Source organism: Heloderma suspectum, chromosome 7 (genome assembly GCF_057233095.1).
Source record: "Heloderma suspectum isolate Gila_16-S chromosome 7, 16-S_ref, whole genome shotgun sequence".
NCBI lineage: Eukaryota > Metazoa > Chordata > Lepidosauria > Squamata > Helodermatidae > Heloderma > Heloderma suspectum.
The window spans coordinates 14,131,091-14,146,709 of NC_139464.1; the positions used below are offsets into that span (position 1 = coordinate 14,131,091).

Sequence of the window (15,619 nt, forward strand, 5' to 3'; positions counted from 1 at the left end):
AGGGGCGGGGGGACACAAAACCCTCAAATACACAAACAACATAAATCAAATGTCATAGGGTGCTGCTGTTGCTATCAGCTAATCTCCTTCCCCAACAGAAACAGAAAAAGTAAATGTCAGAAAGACACAACATGATGTTAGAAGGATTTGCTGGAAAAACCACTCCCCCGCCCAAAGTAACAATCTTAAAAGCATACCTACTTCAAAGAAAATGCTATTGGAATCAAGGGGGCTTCTTTTCCAAGTAAAATTGGTTAGAGATTGGGCTGTATAGACATCTCAGCTCTAACCTTGAGCCCATTCACCATTTAAAAATGACCAAAAAATAACAATCATCCAGAAATTATGATATCATTGTTACTATACCAGCCAAATAAGGCACCAGATGGAAATTCAGCAAACTCCAGCAACCTGCAGGCAGACACAAACACATACACAAATAGGTATACCGGACTTATGAAGCACCTGTGTGACCTATAACAGCCCAATATACACACAACACAATTGACTGCACCTATTACATAGGTACAGATAAAGATTTTGCATCCCGCCCTTCCCTCTCCTCACCAGCCAATAACAGATTGTCTGCCTGTTATTTTGGAACCTGCCGAGAGCAGAGAAGTAGCATTGTATGTACGTCCTAGAAGCAGCGAAAGGAGCTCGGGCTGGCGACAGAGAGAGGGGTAAGGTGGTGGGGAAACTGTGTATCGGGTGGAGAAGGGGATATTCTGGGGCAAGAATATCCCCAGAATAGGGCTGGGTCAGCCCCACTGCCTAATCTAGCCTGGGGACCAAATGTTGCTCTAAAGGCCTGAATCCCATGTTACTGATTGTAGAAACGGGCTGCTGCTGGTAGTTATTCTGGATATATTAATCTGGAGTTTGAAAAGTCATCCTTCCTCGTTTATGTAATGTGTTTGCAAGAGCACAATACCATTGTTGCAATTTATTCATCCTTTTGTAAACCACTTTTCTTCCCTTTGTTTTTTAGTATATGTTTTATAAGCATTACCTCATTGATGTGATTTTGCAGGCTCCTTATCCACGGTTGTTATCTATATTCCCGGCAGTGTGTACAGAAGGCTTTACAAGATGATCTAATCTATAATGGATCTCCTAGGATTCATTTCAACCGAGCTTGCCCGTGACATTTATTTTTCCTCCCTCTCCTTTAAAAAGCCCCCCTTACCTCGTGCGACCCCTTCTCGCGCGCTTAGCCTCATCTCTATCGTTTCCACAGCATCTAAAGGCAATCCTTGTCATTTACACGATCCTGCCCCGCTTCCTACGTTACACTCCTCCCGCGTGCAAAGTACTTCACAATTTTTTATTTGAATAACCTGCGCCCGTGTGTGATTTGGGGGGGGGGGGGGAGAGGGAGATATCATCGGCGCTGATTCATTCGCCTTCGTACTGTATTACTGACGCCTCCACATTTTGTGCTCTCGTTTTAACCCGTCGTGTAAATCGGAGCCAGTGCGGTGGTTGTTCACGCCGAAGCAAGCATGCAATGCATGCATGCGTGCGAGCGATTCCTTTTAAAACCCGCCAGTCCGATCGCCTGTGCGCGTTGACTTGGCAGCAAGCCCCTCGCCGCGTTCAACGGGGCTTGGGAGCGCGGACGAGCCGGCGCAGCCTTCGTCGGCTGGGATCCTTCCTTCCTTCCTGCGCGACGCCGACGCGCGCGAGCAGCCCCGCGCCCAACTAAGCCCGCGGAGGACGGCCGCAGCGCCCGCCGCCCCGTCTTACGCAACCCGGCTCTTGCACGCACCGCCCTGCCGCCGCGCGGGGGAACCTCGCGCCAACGCTCCGCGGCTCTGCTGCGGCGCCCGCTCTGCTCCGCTCCCCCCGCCGCCCACTCCCCACCCGTCCCCATCAGGCCGGCCAATCGAGCGCCCGATGGCGTCGATGGCGCTCTAAAAAGCCCGCGCCGAAGGCGGCGGCGGCGGCGCCCTTCCTCGCCCGCTCGGCGCTCGGCAGCGCCAGCCCCGGCCCGGCCCGGCCCGGCCCTTTCTCGCGCGCGGCGCCGCCTCCGGAGAGCCCGGGCGAGGCGGCCGCTTGGGCGGCGCCCGCGGGGAGGCGCCCGGGAGCGGTGGAGGGACGAGCCGGAGGGAGAGGAGCCGCCGCCGCCGCGCTGGTGGGTGAGTGGGTGGCCCCGAGCGGAGTGGGGCGCCTCAGCCGCGGGGCTTCGGGTGGGGATCCCGGAGAAGCCCGTTCGCCTCAGCCCCGGGACCTGCAGTAAGCCCGGCCGCCTCAGCCCCAGGACCTGGTGGCAGGAGCCTCAGCAGCTCAGCCGCCTCAGCCCCGGGACCTGGTGGCAGGAGCCTCAGCAGCTCAGCCGCCTCAGCCCCGGTACCTGGTGGCAGGAGCCTCAGCAGCTCGGCCGACTCAGCCCCGGGACCTAGTGGTGTGACTCCCATAATAAGCCCTGCCACCACAGGCCCCGGGACCTCGTGGTGTGAGTCCCGTAATAAGCCCGGCCGCCTCAGCCCCGGGACCTAGTGGCGGCCCAGCCACCTCAGCCCCGGGACCTAGTGGTGTGACTCCCATAATAAGCCCGGCCGCCTCAGCCCCGGGACCTAGTGGTGTGAGTTCCATAATAAGCCCGGCCGCCTCAGCCCCGGGACCTAGTGGCGGCCCAGCCACCTCAGCCCCGGGACCTGTTGGTGTGACTAATAATAAGGCCGGCCGCCTCAGCCCCGGGACCTAGTGGCGGCCCAGCCACCTCAGCCCCGGGACCTGGTGGTGTGACTCCCATAATAAGCCCGGCCGCCTCAGCCCCGGGATCTAGTGGCAGCCCAGCCACCTCAGCCCCGGGACCTGTTGGTGTGACTCCCATAATAAGCCTGGCCACCTCAGCCCCGGGACCTAGTGGCGGCCCAGCCACCTCAGCCCCGGGACCTGGTGGTGTGACTCCCATAATAAGCCCGGCCGCCACAGCCCCAGGACCTAGTGGCGGCCCAGCCACCTTAGCCCCGGGACCTAGTGGTGTGACTCCCATAATAAGCCCGGCTGCCTCAGCCCCGGGACCTGGTGGTGTGACTCCCATAATAAGCCCAGCTGCCACAGCCCCGGGACCTAGTCGCAGCCCGGCCACCTCAGCCCCGGGACCTAGTGGTGTGACTCCCATAACAAGCCCGGCTGCCTCAGCCCCAGGACCTAGTGGTGTGACTCCCATAATAAGCCCAGCCGCCTCAGCCCCGGGACCTAGTGGCGGCCCAGCCGCCTCAGCCCCGGGACCTGGTGGTGTGACTCCCATAATAAGCCCGGCCGCCTCAGCCCCGGGACCTAGTGGTGTGACTCCCATAATAAGCCCGGCCGCCTCAGCCCCGGGACCTAGTGGTGTGACTCCCATAATAAGTCCGGCCACCTCAGCCCCGGGACCTAGTGGTGTGACTCCCATAATAAGTCCGGCCACCTCAGCCCCGGGACCTAGTGGTGTGAGTTCCATAATAAGCCCGGCCGCCTCAGCCCCGGGACCTAGTGGCGGCCCAGCCACCTCAGCCCCGGGACCTGTTGGTGTGACTAATAATAAGGCCGGCCGCCTCAGCCCCGGGACCTAGTGGCGGCCCAGCCACCTCAGCCCCGGGACCTGGTGGTGTGACTCCCATAATAAGCCCGGCCGCCTCAGCCCCGGGATCTAGTGGCAGCCCAGCCACCTCAGCCCCGGGACCTGTTGGTGTGACTCCCATAATAAGTCCGGCCACCTCAGCCCCGGGACCTGGTGGTGTGACTCCCATAATAAGCCCGGCCGCCTCAGCCCCGGGATCTAGTGGCGGCCCAGCCACCGCAGCCCCGGGACCTAGTGGTGTGACTCCCATAATAAGTCCGGCCACCTCAGCCCCGGGACCTAGTGGTGTGAGTTCCATAATAAGCCCGGCCGCCTCAGCCCCGGGACCTAGTGGCGGCCCAGCCACCTCAGCCCCGGGACCTGTTGGTGTGACTAATAATAAGGCCGGCCGCCTCAGCCCCGGGACCTAGTGGCGGCCCAGCCACCTCAGCCCCGGGACCTGGTGGTGTGACTCCCATAATAAGCCCGGCCGCCTCAGCCCCGGGATCTAGTGGCAGCCCAGCCACCTCAGCCCCGGGACCTGTTGGTGTGACTCCCATAATAAGCCTGGCCACCTCAGCCCCGGGACCTAGTGGCGGCCCAGCCACCTCAGCCCCGGGACCTGGTGGTGTGACTCCCATAATAAGCCCGGCCGCCACAGCCCCAGGACCTAGTGGCGGCCCAGCCACCTTAGCCCCGGGACCTAGTGGTGTGACTCCCATAATAAGCTCGGCTGCCTCAGCCCCGGGACCTGGTGGTGTGACTCCCATAATAAGCCCAGCTGCCACAGCCCCGGGACCTAGTCGCAGCCCGGCCACCTCAGCCCCGGGACCTAGTGGTGTGACTCCCATAACAAGCCCGGCTGCCTCAGCCCCAGGACCTAGTGGTGTGACTCCCATAATAAGCCCAGCCGCCTCAGCCCCGGGACCTAGTGGCGGCCCAGCCGCCTCAGCCCCGGGACCTGGTGGTGTGACTCCCATAATAAGCCCGGCCGCCTCAGCCCCGGGACCTAGTGGTGTGACTCCCATAATAAGCCCGGCCGCCTCAGCCCCGGGACCTAGTGGTGTGACTCCCATAATAAGCCCGGCCGCCTCAGCCCCGGGACCTAGTGGTGTGACTCCCATAATAAGCCCGGCCGCCTCAGGCCCGGGACCTAGTGGTGTAACTCCCATAATAAGCCCGGCCGCCTCAGCCCCGGGACCTAGTGGTGTGATTCCCATAATAAGCCCGGCCACCTCAGCCCCGGGACCTAGTGGCGGCCCAGCCACCTCAGCCCCGGGACCTGGTGGTGTGACTCCCATAACACGCCCGACTGCCTCAGCCCCGGGACCTAGTGGTGTGACTCCCATAATAAGCCCGGCCGCCTCAGCCCCGGGACCTAGTGGTGTGACTCCCATAATAAGCCCGGCCGCCTCAGCCCCGGGACCTAGTGGTGTGACTCCCATAATAAGCCCGGCCGCCTCAGCCCCGGGACCTAGTGGTGTGACTCCCATAATAAGCCCGGCCACCTCAGCCCCGGGACCTAGTGGCGGCCCAGCCACCTCAGCCCCGGGACCTGGTGGTGTGACTCCCATAACACGCCCGGCCGCCTCAGCCCCGGGACCTAGTGGAGTGACTCCCATAATAAGCCCGGCCGCCTCAGCCCCGGGACCTAGTGGTGTGACTCCCATAATAAGCCCAGCCGCCTCAGCCCCGGGACCTGGTGGTGTGACTCCCATAATAAGCCCGGCCGCCTCAGCCCCGGGACCTAGTGGTGTGACTCCCATAATAAGCCCGGCCACCTCAGCCCCGGGACCTAGTGGTGTGACTCCCATAATAAGCCCGGCCGCCTCAGCCCCGGGACCTAGTGGTGTGACTCCCATAATAAGCCCGGCCACCTCAGCCCCGGGACCTAGTGGCGGCCCAGCCACCTCAGCCCCGGGACCTGGTGGTGTGACTCCCATAACACGCCCGGCTGCCTCAGCCCCGGGACCTAGTGGTGTGACTCCCATAATAAGCCCGGCCGCCTCAGCCCCGGGACCTAGTGGTGTGACTCCCATAATAAGCCCGGCCGCCTCAGCCCCGGGACCTAGTGGTGTGACTCCCATAATAAGCCCGGCCGCCTCAGCCCCGGGACCTAGTGGTGTGACTCCCATAATAAGCCCGGCCGCCTCAGCCCCGGGACCTAGTGGTGTGACTCCCATAATAAGCCCGGCCGCCTCAGCCCCGGGACCTAGTGGTGTGACTCCCATAATAAGCCCGGCCGCCTCAGCCCCGGGACCTAGTGGTGTGACTCCCATAATAAGCCCGGCCGCCTCAGCCCCGGGACCTAGTGGTGTGACTCCCATAATAAGCCCGGCCGCCTCAGCCCCGGGACCTAGTGGTGTGACTCCCATAATAAGCCCGGCCGCCTCAGCCCCGGGACCTAGTGGCGGCCCAGCCACCTCAGCCCCGGGACCTGGTGGTGTGACTCCCATAATAAGCCCAGCCACTTCAGCCCCGGGACCTAGTGGTGTGACTCCCATAACAAGCCCGGCTGCCTCAGCCCCGGGACCTAGTGGTGTGACTCCCATAATAAGCCCGGCCGCCTCAGCCCCGGGACCTAGTGGCGGCCCAGCCACCTCAGCCCCAGGACCTAGTGGTGTGACTCCCATAATAAGCCCGGCCACCTCAGCCCCGGGACCTGTTAGTGTGACTCCCATAACAAGCCCGGCTGCTTCAGCCCCGGGACCTAGTGGTGTGACTCCCATAATAAGCCCGGCCGCCTCAGCCCCGGGACCTAGTGGCGGCCCAGCCACCTCAGCCCCGGGACCTGGTGGTGTGACTCCCATAATAAGCCCAGCCACTTCAGCCCCGGGACCTAGTGGTGTGACTCCCATAACAAGCCCGGCTGCCTCAGCCCCGGGACCTAGTGGTGTGACTCCCATAATAAGCCCGGCTGCCTCAGCCCCGGGACCTAGTGGCGGCCCAGCCACCTCAGCCCCAGGACCTAGTGGTGTGACTCCCATAATAAGCCCGGCCACCTCAGCCCCGGGACCTGTTAGTGTGACTCCCATAACAAGCCCGGCTGCTTCAGCCCCGGGACCTAGTGGTGTGACTCCCATAATAAGCCCGGCCGCCTCAGCCCCGGGACCTAGTGGCGGCCCAGCCACCTCAGCCCCGGGACCTGGTGGTGTGACTCCCATAATAAGCCCGGCCGCCTCAGCCCCGGGACCTAGTGGCGGCCCAGCCACCTCAGCCCCGGGACCTGGTGGTGTGACTCCCATAATAAGCCCGGCCGCCTCAGCCCCGGGACCTGGTGGTGTGACTCCCATAATAAGCCCGGCCGCCTCAGCCCCGGGACCTAGTGGCAGCCCGGCCACCTCAGCCCCGGGACCTAGTGGCAGCCCAGCCACCTCAGCCCAGCACCTAGTGGTGTGACTCCCATAATAAGCCTGGCCACCTCAGCCCCGGGACCTAGTGGCGGCCCAGCCACCTCAGCCCCGGGACCTAGTGGCAGCCCAGCCACCTCAGCCCAGCACCTAGTGGTGTGACTCCCATAATAAGCCCAGCCACCTCAGCCCCAGGACCTAGTGGTGTGACTCCCATAATAAGCCTGGCCACCTCAGCCCCGGGACCTAGTGGCGGCCCAGCCACCTCAGCCCAGGACCTAGTGGTGTGACTCCCATAATAAGCCCAGCCACCTCAGCCCCAGGACCTAGTGGTGTGACTCCCATAATAAGCCCAGCCACCTTAGTCCCGGGACCTAGTGGTGTGACTCCCATAATAAGCCTGGCCACCTCAGCCCCGGGACCTAGTGGCGGCCCAGCCACCTCAGCCCAGCACCTAGTGGTGTGACTCCCATAATAAGCCTGGCCACCTCAGCCCCGGGACCTAGTGGCGGCCCAGCCACCTCAGCCCCGGGACCTAGTGGCAGCCCAGCCACCTCAGCCCAGCACCTAGTGGTGTGACTCCCATAATAAGCCCAGCCACCTCAGCCCCAGGACCTAGTGGTGTGACTCCCATAATAAGCCTGGCCACCTCAGCCCCGGGACCTAGTGGCGGCCCAGCCACCTCAGCCCAGGACCTAGTGGTGTGACTCCCATAATAAGCCCAGCCACCTCAGCCCCAGGACCTAGTGGTGTGACTCCCATAATAAGCCCAGCCACCTTAGTCCCGGGACCTAGTGGTGTGACTCCCATAATAAGCCTGGCCACCTCAGCCCCGGGACCTAGTGGCGGCCCAGCCACCTCAGCCCAGGACCTAGTGGTGTGACTCCCATAATAAGCCTGGCCACCTCAGCCCCGGGACCTAGTGGCGGCCCAGCCACCTCAGCCCAGGACCTAGTGGTGTGACTCCCATAATAAGCCCAGCCACCTTAGTCCCGGGACCTAGTGGTGTGACTCCCATAATAAGCCTGGCCACCTCAGCCCCGGGACCTAGTGGCGGCCCAGCCACCTCAGCCCAGGACCTAGTGGTGTGACTCCCATAATAAGCCTGGCCACCTCAGCCCCGGGACCTAGTGGCGGCCCAGCCACCTCAGCCCAGGACCTAGTGGTGTGACTCCCATAATAAGCCCAGCCACCTCAGCCCCAGGACCTAGTGGTGTGACTCCCATAATAAGCCCAGCCACCTTAGTCCCGGGACCTAGTGGTGTGACTCCCATAATAAGCCTGGCCACCTCAGCCCCGGGACCTAGTGGCGGCCCAGCCACCTCAGCCCAGGACCTAGTGGTGTGACTCCCATAATAAGCCTGGCCACCTCAGCCCCGGGACCTAGTGGCGGCCCAGCCACCTCAGCCCAGGACCTAGTGGTGTGACTCCCATAATAAGCCCGGCCACCTCAGCCCCGGGACCTAGTGGCAGCCCAGCCACCTCAGCCCCGGGACCTAGTGGTGTGACTCCCATAATAAGCCCAGCCACCTCAGCCCCAGGACCTAGTGGCATGGATCCCCAAAGCCCAGTCACCTCAGGCCCTGGGACCTAATGGCAGCCCAGCCGACTCTGCCTGCTGGGGATTTAGTGGTATGTATCCCATAATAAGCCCAGCCTCCTCGGCCCCGGGACCTAGTGGCATCATCACCTAAGACGCCAGCGGCTGTCTGCGATCCTTGAACTCCTCCCAAACTTTATTTCTCTTCACTTTCCTTCCACACGTGACCGATTCTACTCCGCTTATTTCTGGGGCTCCTGGAAGGAAGTAACGAAAAGGCAATGAGTTCGTGGAAGTGGCATACGAGGATATCATCTTTTTTTCTTTTTCTGGCTGTTTCAGGGTAGCATTTCCCCCAAAAAGTTTCTTTACAGAAATAAACGAAGTGGGGCGGGGGAGCTTTCTCCATTTCCTCCCCTCTGTTCCCTCCTCCTCCCTGCCAAGTTTTCCCTCCTTGAGCAATCCCACCCTGAGGTTCATTCGGGCTCCTGCTGCTCACCCTTGTAGAGTTGCTGCTGGGCTGCTTTTTTCGGGGGGGGGGGGAACCTCTATATACTTATATCCCAGATGAGCCCCACTTCCTCTTTGTCTCTCTAGACATTGTTTGCTTCATATTCCCCTTGCTGTAAATCCTGCCTTCCACTTTTTGTGTGAGACTCACCTGCTCTGACTGCTATGGAACGAACTTTAATCTTTTTAATATTTCTTGTAATGGGTGTACTTGCATAGCAACCAGCGGTGTACAGCTTACGCTGCACATGATGCTTTGCAAAATATAAGAGTAGGTCTCTGCCACAAGGAGCTTACATTCTAAAATTTGACACAGGAGAGGATGGAAGGAGGGAGAGATGGAGGTAGGGGGAGTTGTGCTGATGTGGTGTATATCACATAGCCTCGTATCCTATCGTAACTAAGCTCAAGTTATGTATAATTTAAATAAATGCACATTCTTTCCTGTCTACCCTGACTCCTTTTTTTTTTTGCCCCACCCCCTCCTCTTTTCTTTCCTCTATGTGAAATTTTAGATTGCAGCCGCCTTTGGGGCAGGATTTATAGCACCTTGATGGTGCTATAAAAATAGTAGCCACCTTGGGCATGTTTTAATGGAAATGCAGGGTGTAAATGTAACAGATTACAAAGTAGATCATAAATGATGTGACTGGGTGGCATGATCCAACCAAAGTTTAGCACTTTCAGTCTTACTGATTTCAGTGGGAGATATTGAGTCACATGCTTAACTATTTCATTCTAAGTCAGTAGACATACAATGCTTAACTTTGGCTGGATTGTTCCAGTGAGCGTGAGAACAGCTAACCAGCACTGCAGTCAGTGAGGCTGTTGGATCCTTAGCAGGGTTTAGTCATGGAAATGTGGTTAAAAAAGTGAATAAAGCTATTTAGAGAAATATCTTGGCCTCCACCTTTGTCAGTTATGTATCTCCCTTTTGAGCACAGCCTTCTAGGAAACCTTTTTTGTTCCTGCGACCATACTGCAATACCTTGGGCTGTGAGATTCTATTCAGCCTGTTATAAAGAACACCCCTATAATGGCCCTGGATTTCTCTACGTGTGAATATTACATATGTGCAGATGAACAGTCATGTTTATTCTGTTGTTATTATTGTGGCCCCAGGGTATGGGCTGGAGGTACATGATGTAGCAACTTTGCTGAAGCCAAAGAGGTCTAGATTTAGTCGATACCTCGATGGGGATCCACTTGAGAACCCATGTGGCCCGCGTGCTGTGGACTACCCTCATGTGGTTCAAATCAAAGGAAACTTTCCTTTCTGTATCTAACAGTGTAGTGCTTTTGTTGTTGTTGTTCAGTCGTTCAGTCGTGTCCGACTCTTCGTGACCCCATGGACCATAGCACGCCAGGCCTTCCTGTCCTGCGCTCTTTCCCGGAGCGTGCTCAAGTTCATATTCATTGCATCGGTGATGCTATCTAGCGATCTCATCCTCTGCCGTCCCCTTCTCCTTTTGCCTTCAGTCTTTCCCAGCATCAGGGTCTTTTCCAGAGAGTTTTCTCTTCGCATTAGGTGGCCAAAATATTGGAGCTTCAGCTTCAATACCTGTCCTTCCAATGAGCAGTCAGGGTTGATTTCCTTTAGGATGGACTGATTTGACCTCCTTGCAGTCCAGAGGACTCGTAAGAGTCTTCTCCAGCACCACAGTTCAAAAGCATCAATTCTTCGGCGCTCAGCCTTCCTTATAGTCCAGCTCTCACAACCATACATTACTACTGGGAAAACCATAGCTTTGATTCGACGGACCTTTGTCGGCAAGGTGATGTCTCTGCTTCTTACTATGCTGTCTAGGTTTGCCATAGCTTTCCTCCCAAGGAGCAAGCGTCTTTTAATTTCATGGCTACAGTCACCGTCTGTGGTGATCTTGGAGCCCAAGAAAGTAAAATCTGTCACAGCTTCCATTTCTTCCCCTTCTATACGCCAGGAAGTGATGGGGCCAGATGCCATGACCTTTGTTTTTTTAATGTTGAGTTTCAAACCAGCTTTTGCACTCTCCTCTTTCACCCTCAACAAGAGGCTCTTTAGATCCTCTTCGCTTTCTGCCATTAGGGTGGTATCATCTGCGTATCGGAGGTTGTTGATAATTCTCCCAGCAATCTTAATTCCAACCTCTGATTCATCCAACCCGGCATTTCTCATGATGTACTCTGCATATAAGTTAAATAAGCAGGGTGACAATATGCAGCCTTGTCGTACTCCTTTCCCAATTTTGAACCACTCGGTTGTTCCATGTCTGGTTCTTACTATTGCTTCTTGATCCTCGTACAGGTTTCTCAGGAGACAGGTAAGGTGGTCTGGTACTCCCATCACTTTAAGAATTTGCCAGAGTTTGTTGTGATCCACACAATCAAAGGCTTTAGCGTAGTCAATGAAGCAGAAATAGACGTTTTTCTGGAATTCTCTTGCTTTCTCCATGATGCAGCGAATGTTGGCGATTTGATCTCTAGTGCCTCTGCCTCTTCGAAACCCCGCTTGTACTTCCGGTAGTTCTCGGTTCGCATACTGCTGAAGCCTAGCTTGTAGGATTTTGAGCATCACCTTGCTGGCATGTGAAATGAGCGCAATTGTGCAGTAGTTTGAACACTCTTTGGCGTTGCCCTTCTTTGGAATTGGATTGTAAACTGACCTTTTCCAGTCTTGCGGCCATTGTTGAGTGTTCCAAATTTGTTGGCATATTGAGTGCAGCACTTTAACAGCATCATCTTTTAGGATTTTAAATAGCTCAGCTGGAATACTGTCATCTCCGCTAGCTTTGTTGTTACTAATGCTAATGACCCTAAATAAGTGTGAGTGTGCCATTTCTCTATTGTTGTTAGTGGAACTGCTGCCACCTGCTGTAACCAGAGCATGTGAAGACTTAGCATTGCTGTGGAGTCCCTGTAGCTGATGCCAGTTGGCTCAAAGCAGGGAGATGAAGATCCTGAGCTCTGGATATTTAGAAATAGCCATCTTACTAGTGGTGAAATTCCCATCAGGTTAACAGATGTTTCTCATTCACCGTTTTGTCTCCATAGTGCCTATCTAACACAGATTCTCTCCAAAAAGCCAAGTGGTTTGTAATCGAAGTAGTATAGAGTGTGCTTGACATGGCCATTTCCTTTTTCTTCCATCAAACACCCTTGGCTAGGAAAAAGAGCAGTCTGGCAAAGTAGCATCTTTTTTTTTTTTTTACATTTCTTTGTCTTTCTCGCGCTCTCTCTTTCTGCTCTGAGCATCTCAGCCTGGTGAAAAATTCAGTGCAGCTCTAAAGCTCATGCTTTTAAAAGTCTGGCTGATTTAAGAAAAGGGATTGTCTCATTTGTTCTGCTCTGTATGCATCCAATGACCCATATTTGAGAATTGGATGTGAACATAAAAGAGACCTGCTGGATCAGACCAAGGGTCCATCTAGTCCAGCATTCTGTTCACACAGTGGCCAACCAGCTGTCGATAGGAGACCCACAAGTAGGACATGAGTGCAGTGGTACCCTCCCTCCCATGTTCCCCAGTAACTGGTGTATGTAGGCTTACTCCCTCTGATAACTGGAGGTAGCATAGCGGCATCAGGACTAGTAGCCATTGATAGCCTTCTCATCCAGGGATTTGTCTAGCCCCCTTTTAAAGCCATCCAAATTGGTGGCCATCACTATTTCTTGTGGTAGCAAATGGGGTTGCTCCAGCCCCATTCTTTCTTGGTGGTCAACATTTCAAGACCAGTAATTTCTTAGACTATGTGTGTACTGTGGACTTCACTTGAGCTGTGTTCTGAAACAAGTTTCCCATTCTTAATATGTCAGAATAAATGTCTTTGACGAATAGACAATCTGGAAGCTAATACAGTAGCTCTCACACTGTATTCTGGGAAATACTGGTTCCTTAGAAATTTATCATGAAATTCTTAATGAGAAGATCAGTTATGGTGGACAACTCTCCCTGCAAGTAACTTGCCTACCAGACTTCCCTTGTATTGTGTAGATGCAGGGGAATATGGGTATATACTAGGCCATTCTCTCAACTCACATAGATCAAGGTAAGCCCACAGGTCTGGTTAGTACCCAGGTGAATTGGTGTGAACTCTGGAACATGTTCCAGAACCCACTGCGACTTACAGAGGTTCTGTGGCAGATAGGTCAATATGGAATGTGTTCTCTGAAGGTTGAAAAACTCCTGACCCAGTTTATTAGGTTTCAAAGTGAGAAACCAAGATTATAATCCCAATTTATCCAAGTGTGGGTTTGGGCAAGTCACAATCTGTCTCAGCCTACCCCCCTCCCTGTTAGACTAACATCAGTATACTTTACATGCAACTCTGGTACTATTAATTTCAGTAAAGGCTGGTAATATGTGTTAAGTTCAAAGTACAAGAAAAGTTTCTGTGTTGCTCTTTTTAATTCAAAAACGACCTAGATAAAAATGGACTCTAATAGGAACAGAGACAAGATAACCAGTAGCAATCACGCAATACTATTATTTGAAATCCCAAATGTAAAAATAGCATTCATGGTTCCATCAGAGGAAAGTACATTTGATAGGTATGATGTGACATTCAAATTACCTTCAAACTATTATGTTCCTAACTTAATAGCAGTCCTGTTTTTGTAGGTCACTGTCTTGGTTGCAATTTTTTAAAATTGCGTTTAATTGTGGTGGTCTGAATTAATTTTACTGCATACTGCTCTGAAATATATTTTTGGGTGAAAAGAGTGATGCTAATTTAAATTTAGTAAATTTGTAAGACGTAAGTAAATAGCCCTCTCTTGTTACTCTCCAGTAAGTTTCTTTGAGTCTGCTTTGGTGACTATACTGGACCATCCTCTGCCTATCAACACAATCCTTTGAGGCCGTGGTAGAGTGGTTTTCAGCTGTGGTCTTCAGTTAACTCATCCTGACCTAGTCACATTGTCGTGGGCTGTGCTGATTGTCTTTGTGCACCAAATGCCACACCCTGAGCTCAGCCTCTACTGCTTCTTTTGGTGCCAGCTCACAACCATTCCAAAAGCTATATTTGCAGCTGGTGTCAAAAGCCAGTTCAGGCTAAACTGAACAAGTGATGGTTGGCATTTGCACAACCAGCTCAGCCGATGTTGCCACAGCTGGAAATTAGCACTGAAAACCTTGACTCAAAGGACTGTGTGAATAGGCTATTCTTTGAAGGGCTTAAGTGCCACACACAGGATCCATTTGCCCCACATGCTAACCCGGAGAACAGTTTTCTTGCCACTACTGTCTTTACATTGTCCCACAATCAAGGCTTTTTACATTTTGACAATGTTCCCATTGAAGGCTGCTACGTACTGTTTGGGAATAAGCTGTTGCCCTGAGCTGCTCTCGTAGCTTAGTAAGATGACCAAAACTTGACTACTTGTAGCACTTGGCTGATGGCTGTGGGTTCATCAAAACAACAGCAATTAGCCAAAGCTATATAGTGACAGTTATTCTGGTCACCTTGATCCTCTCCACTGAGAGGCCTTTGAATGTTCAGTTGTGTCTTCTGGTTTCAATGAGATGGAGCTGAGAATTGGCCTAAGTATGACAGTGTGGTGACCACCATTTTGAATATTGCTAGCCATATGAAGACAGTTCACCATATATGTATTTCTTCTGACTTTTCTCAAAACATTTTGCAAGACTTGGAAGCAAAAGTGAGAACTTGCAAGGGTGGGAATAGTGTTCCTTGATTTTGGGTCAGTTGAACGTTTTTGTAAGGTTAAAATTGAGACTCAAATTAGTAAGCATTTGGTCAATTTATTCTAATGTGGGAGACACTATAAATGGTCTAGATAATAAGAACTGTGCTTATTTAACACATTCTTTACTTGTGGTCTCTGTGTCATGGAACTAGATGGAGACACAGTGCAAATTCAGAGAATCAGAAGTTACTAAACACCAGAGGTTCTGTTTGATAAAATTGGTGTATCTGCTTGATTTTCAACAGGCCTACAGAAGATGACGGAATACAAGCTTGTCGTTGTTGGAGCTGGTGGTGTAGGCAAGAGCGCGTTGACGATACAGCTTATTCAGAATCATTTTGTAGATGAATATGATCCAACCATAGAGGTAAATGACTTTCTATGTGATTTCACAGTTGGGCTTTGATATCCAGAAACTGAAGCTACTTCTTCTTAAGTACTGATAGTAATTTTTCAACGATTGGGTTCTTTACAAAATAAGTAGTTCAAGGTCTAAATCAGTCTTCCTCAACCTGGTGCCTCCAGATGTTTTGGACTTTAACTCCCATCATCACCAGCCAACATGGCTAATGATCAGGAATGCTGGGAGTTGTAGTCCAAAATGTCTGGAACATCAGTCGAGGTAGATGAGATTAGAAGCTTTTCTACCGCTGACTTATTCATAGAGGAGCCCCTGCTGAACTTCGGATGAACCTCAGGGCTCCGCAGAAGTCAGTTTGAAAACCGCTGGTTTAAATGATTTATGGATTACTGTCTGTGTATTGGTTCCTGGTAAGGGAAGCTGCTGTGCTGAGTGTATGGAAGTGCAGGGGTTGGTGAAAAGCAGAGCTCTGTGTGGAGCACAAATGCTAGGGGTGTTCCAGGCTTCTGCGATTGCACCACACCAGTGCACTATTTAGTACTGAAACTTGCACTTCGTTTGCTTGCTTGCTTTGGAATTTGCTGCTGCAAAAGGTGGTGATGGTTTAGATGGCTTTAAAAGGG

The 15,619-nt window shown here is 53.8% G+C and overlaps 1 protein-coding gene across 9 annotated transcripts in view; it reads left to right on the forward strand.

The window, feature by feature from the left end:
- Positions 1-599: 599 nt before the first annotated feature.
- Positions 600-15,619, forward strand: part of KRAS (KRAS proto-oncogene, GTPase) — a 58,245-nt gene continuing 43,225 nt past the window's right edge. For 3 of the 9 annotated variants that reach the window (XM_084809137.1, XM_084809141.1, XM_084809139.1), the window contains exons 1-2: positions 2,038-2,141; positions 14,881-15,002. In XM_084809137.1, the coding sequence (XP_084665263.1) occupies positions 14,892-15,002 (111 nt within the window). In that variant the 5' untranslated portion in view covers positions 2,038-2,141; positions 14,881-14,891. Of the gene's footprint in view, positions 684-2,037; positions 2,142-14,880; positions 15,003-15,619 lie in introns of those variants that run through there. The other 6 variants (XM_084809136.1, XM_084809140.1, XM_084809138.1 and 3 more) reach the window with 4 other exon arrangements.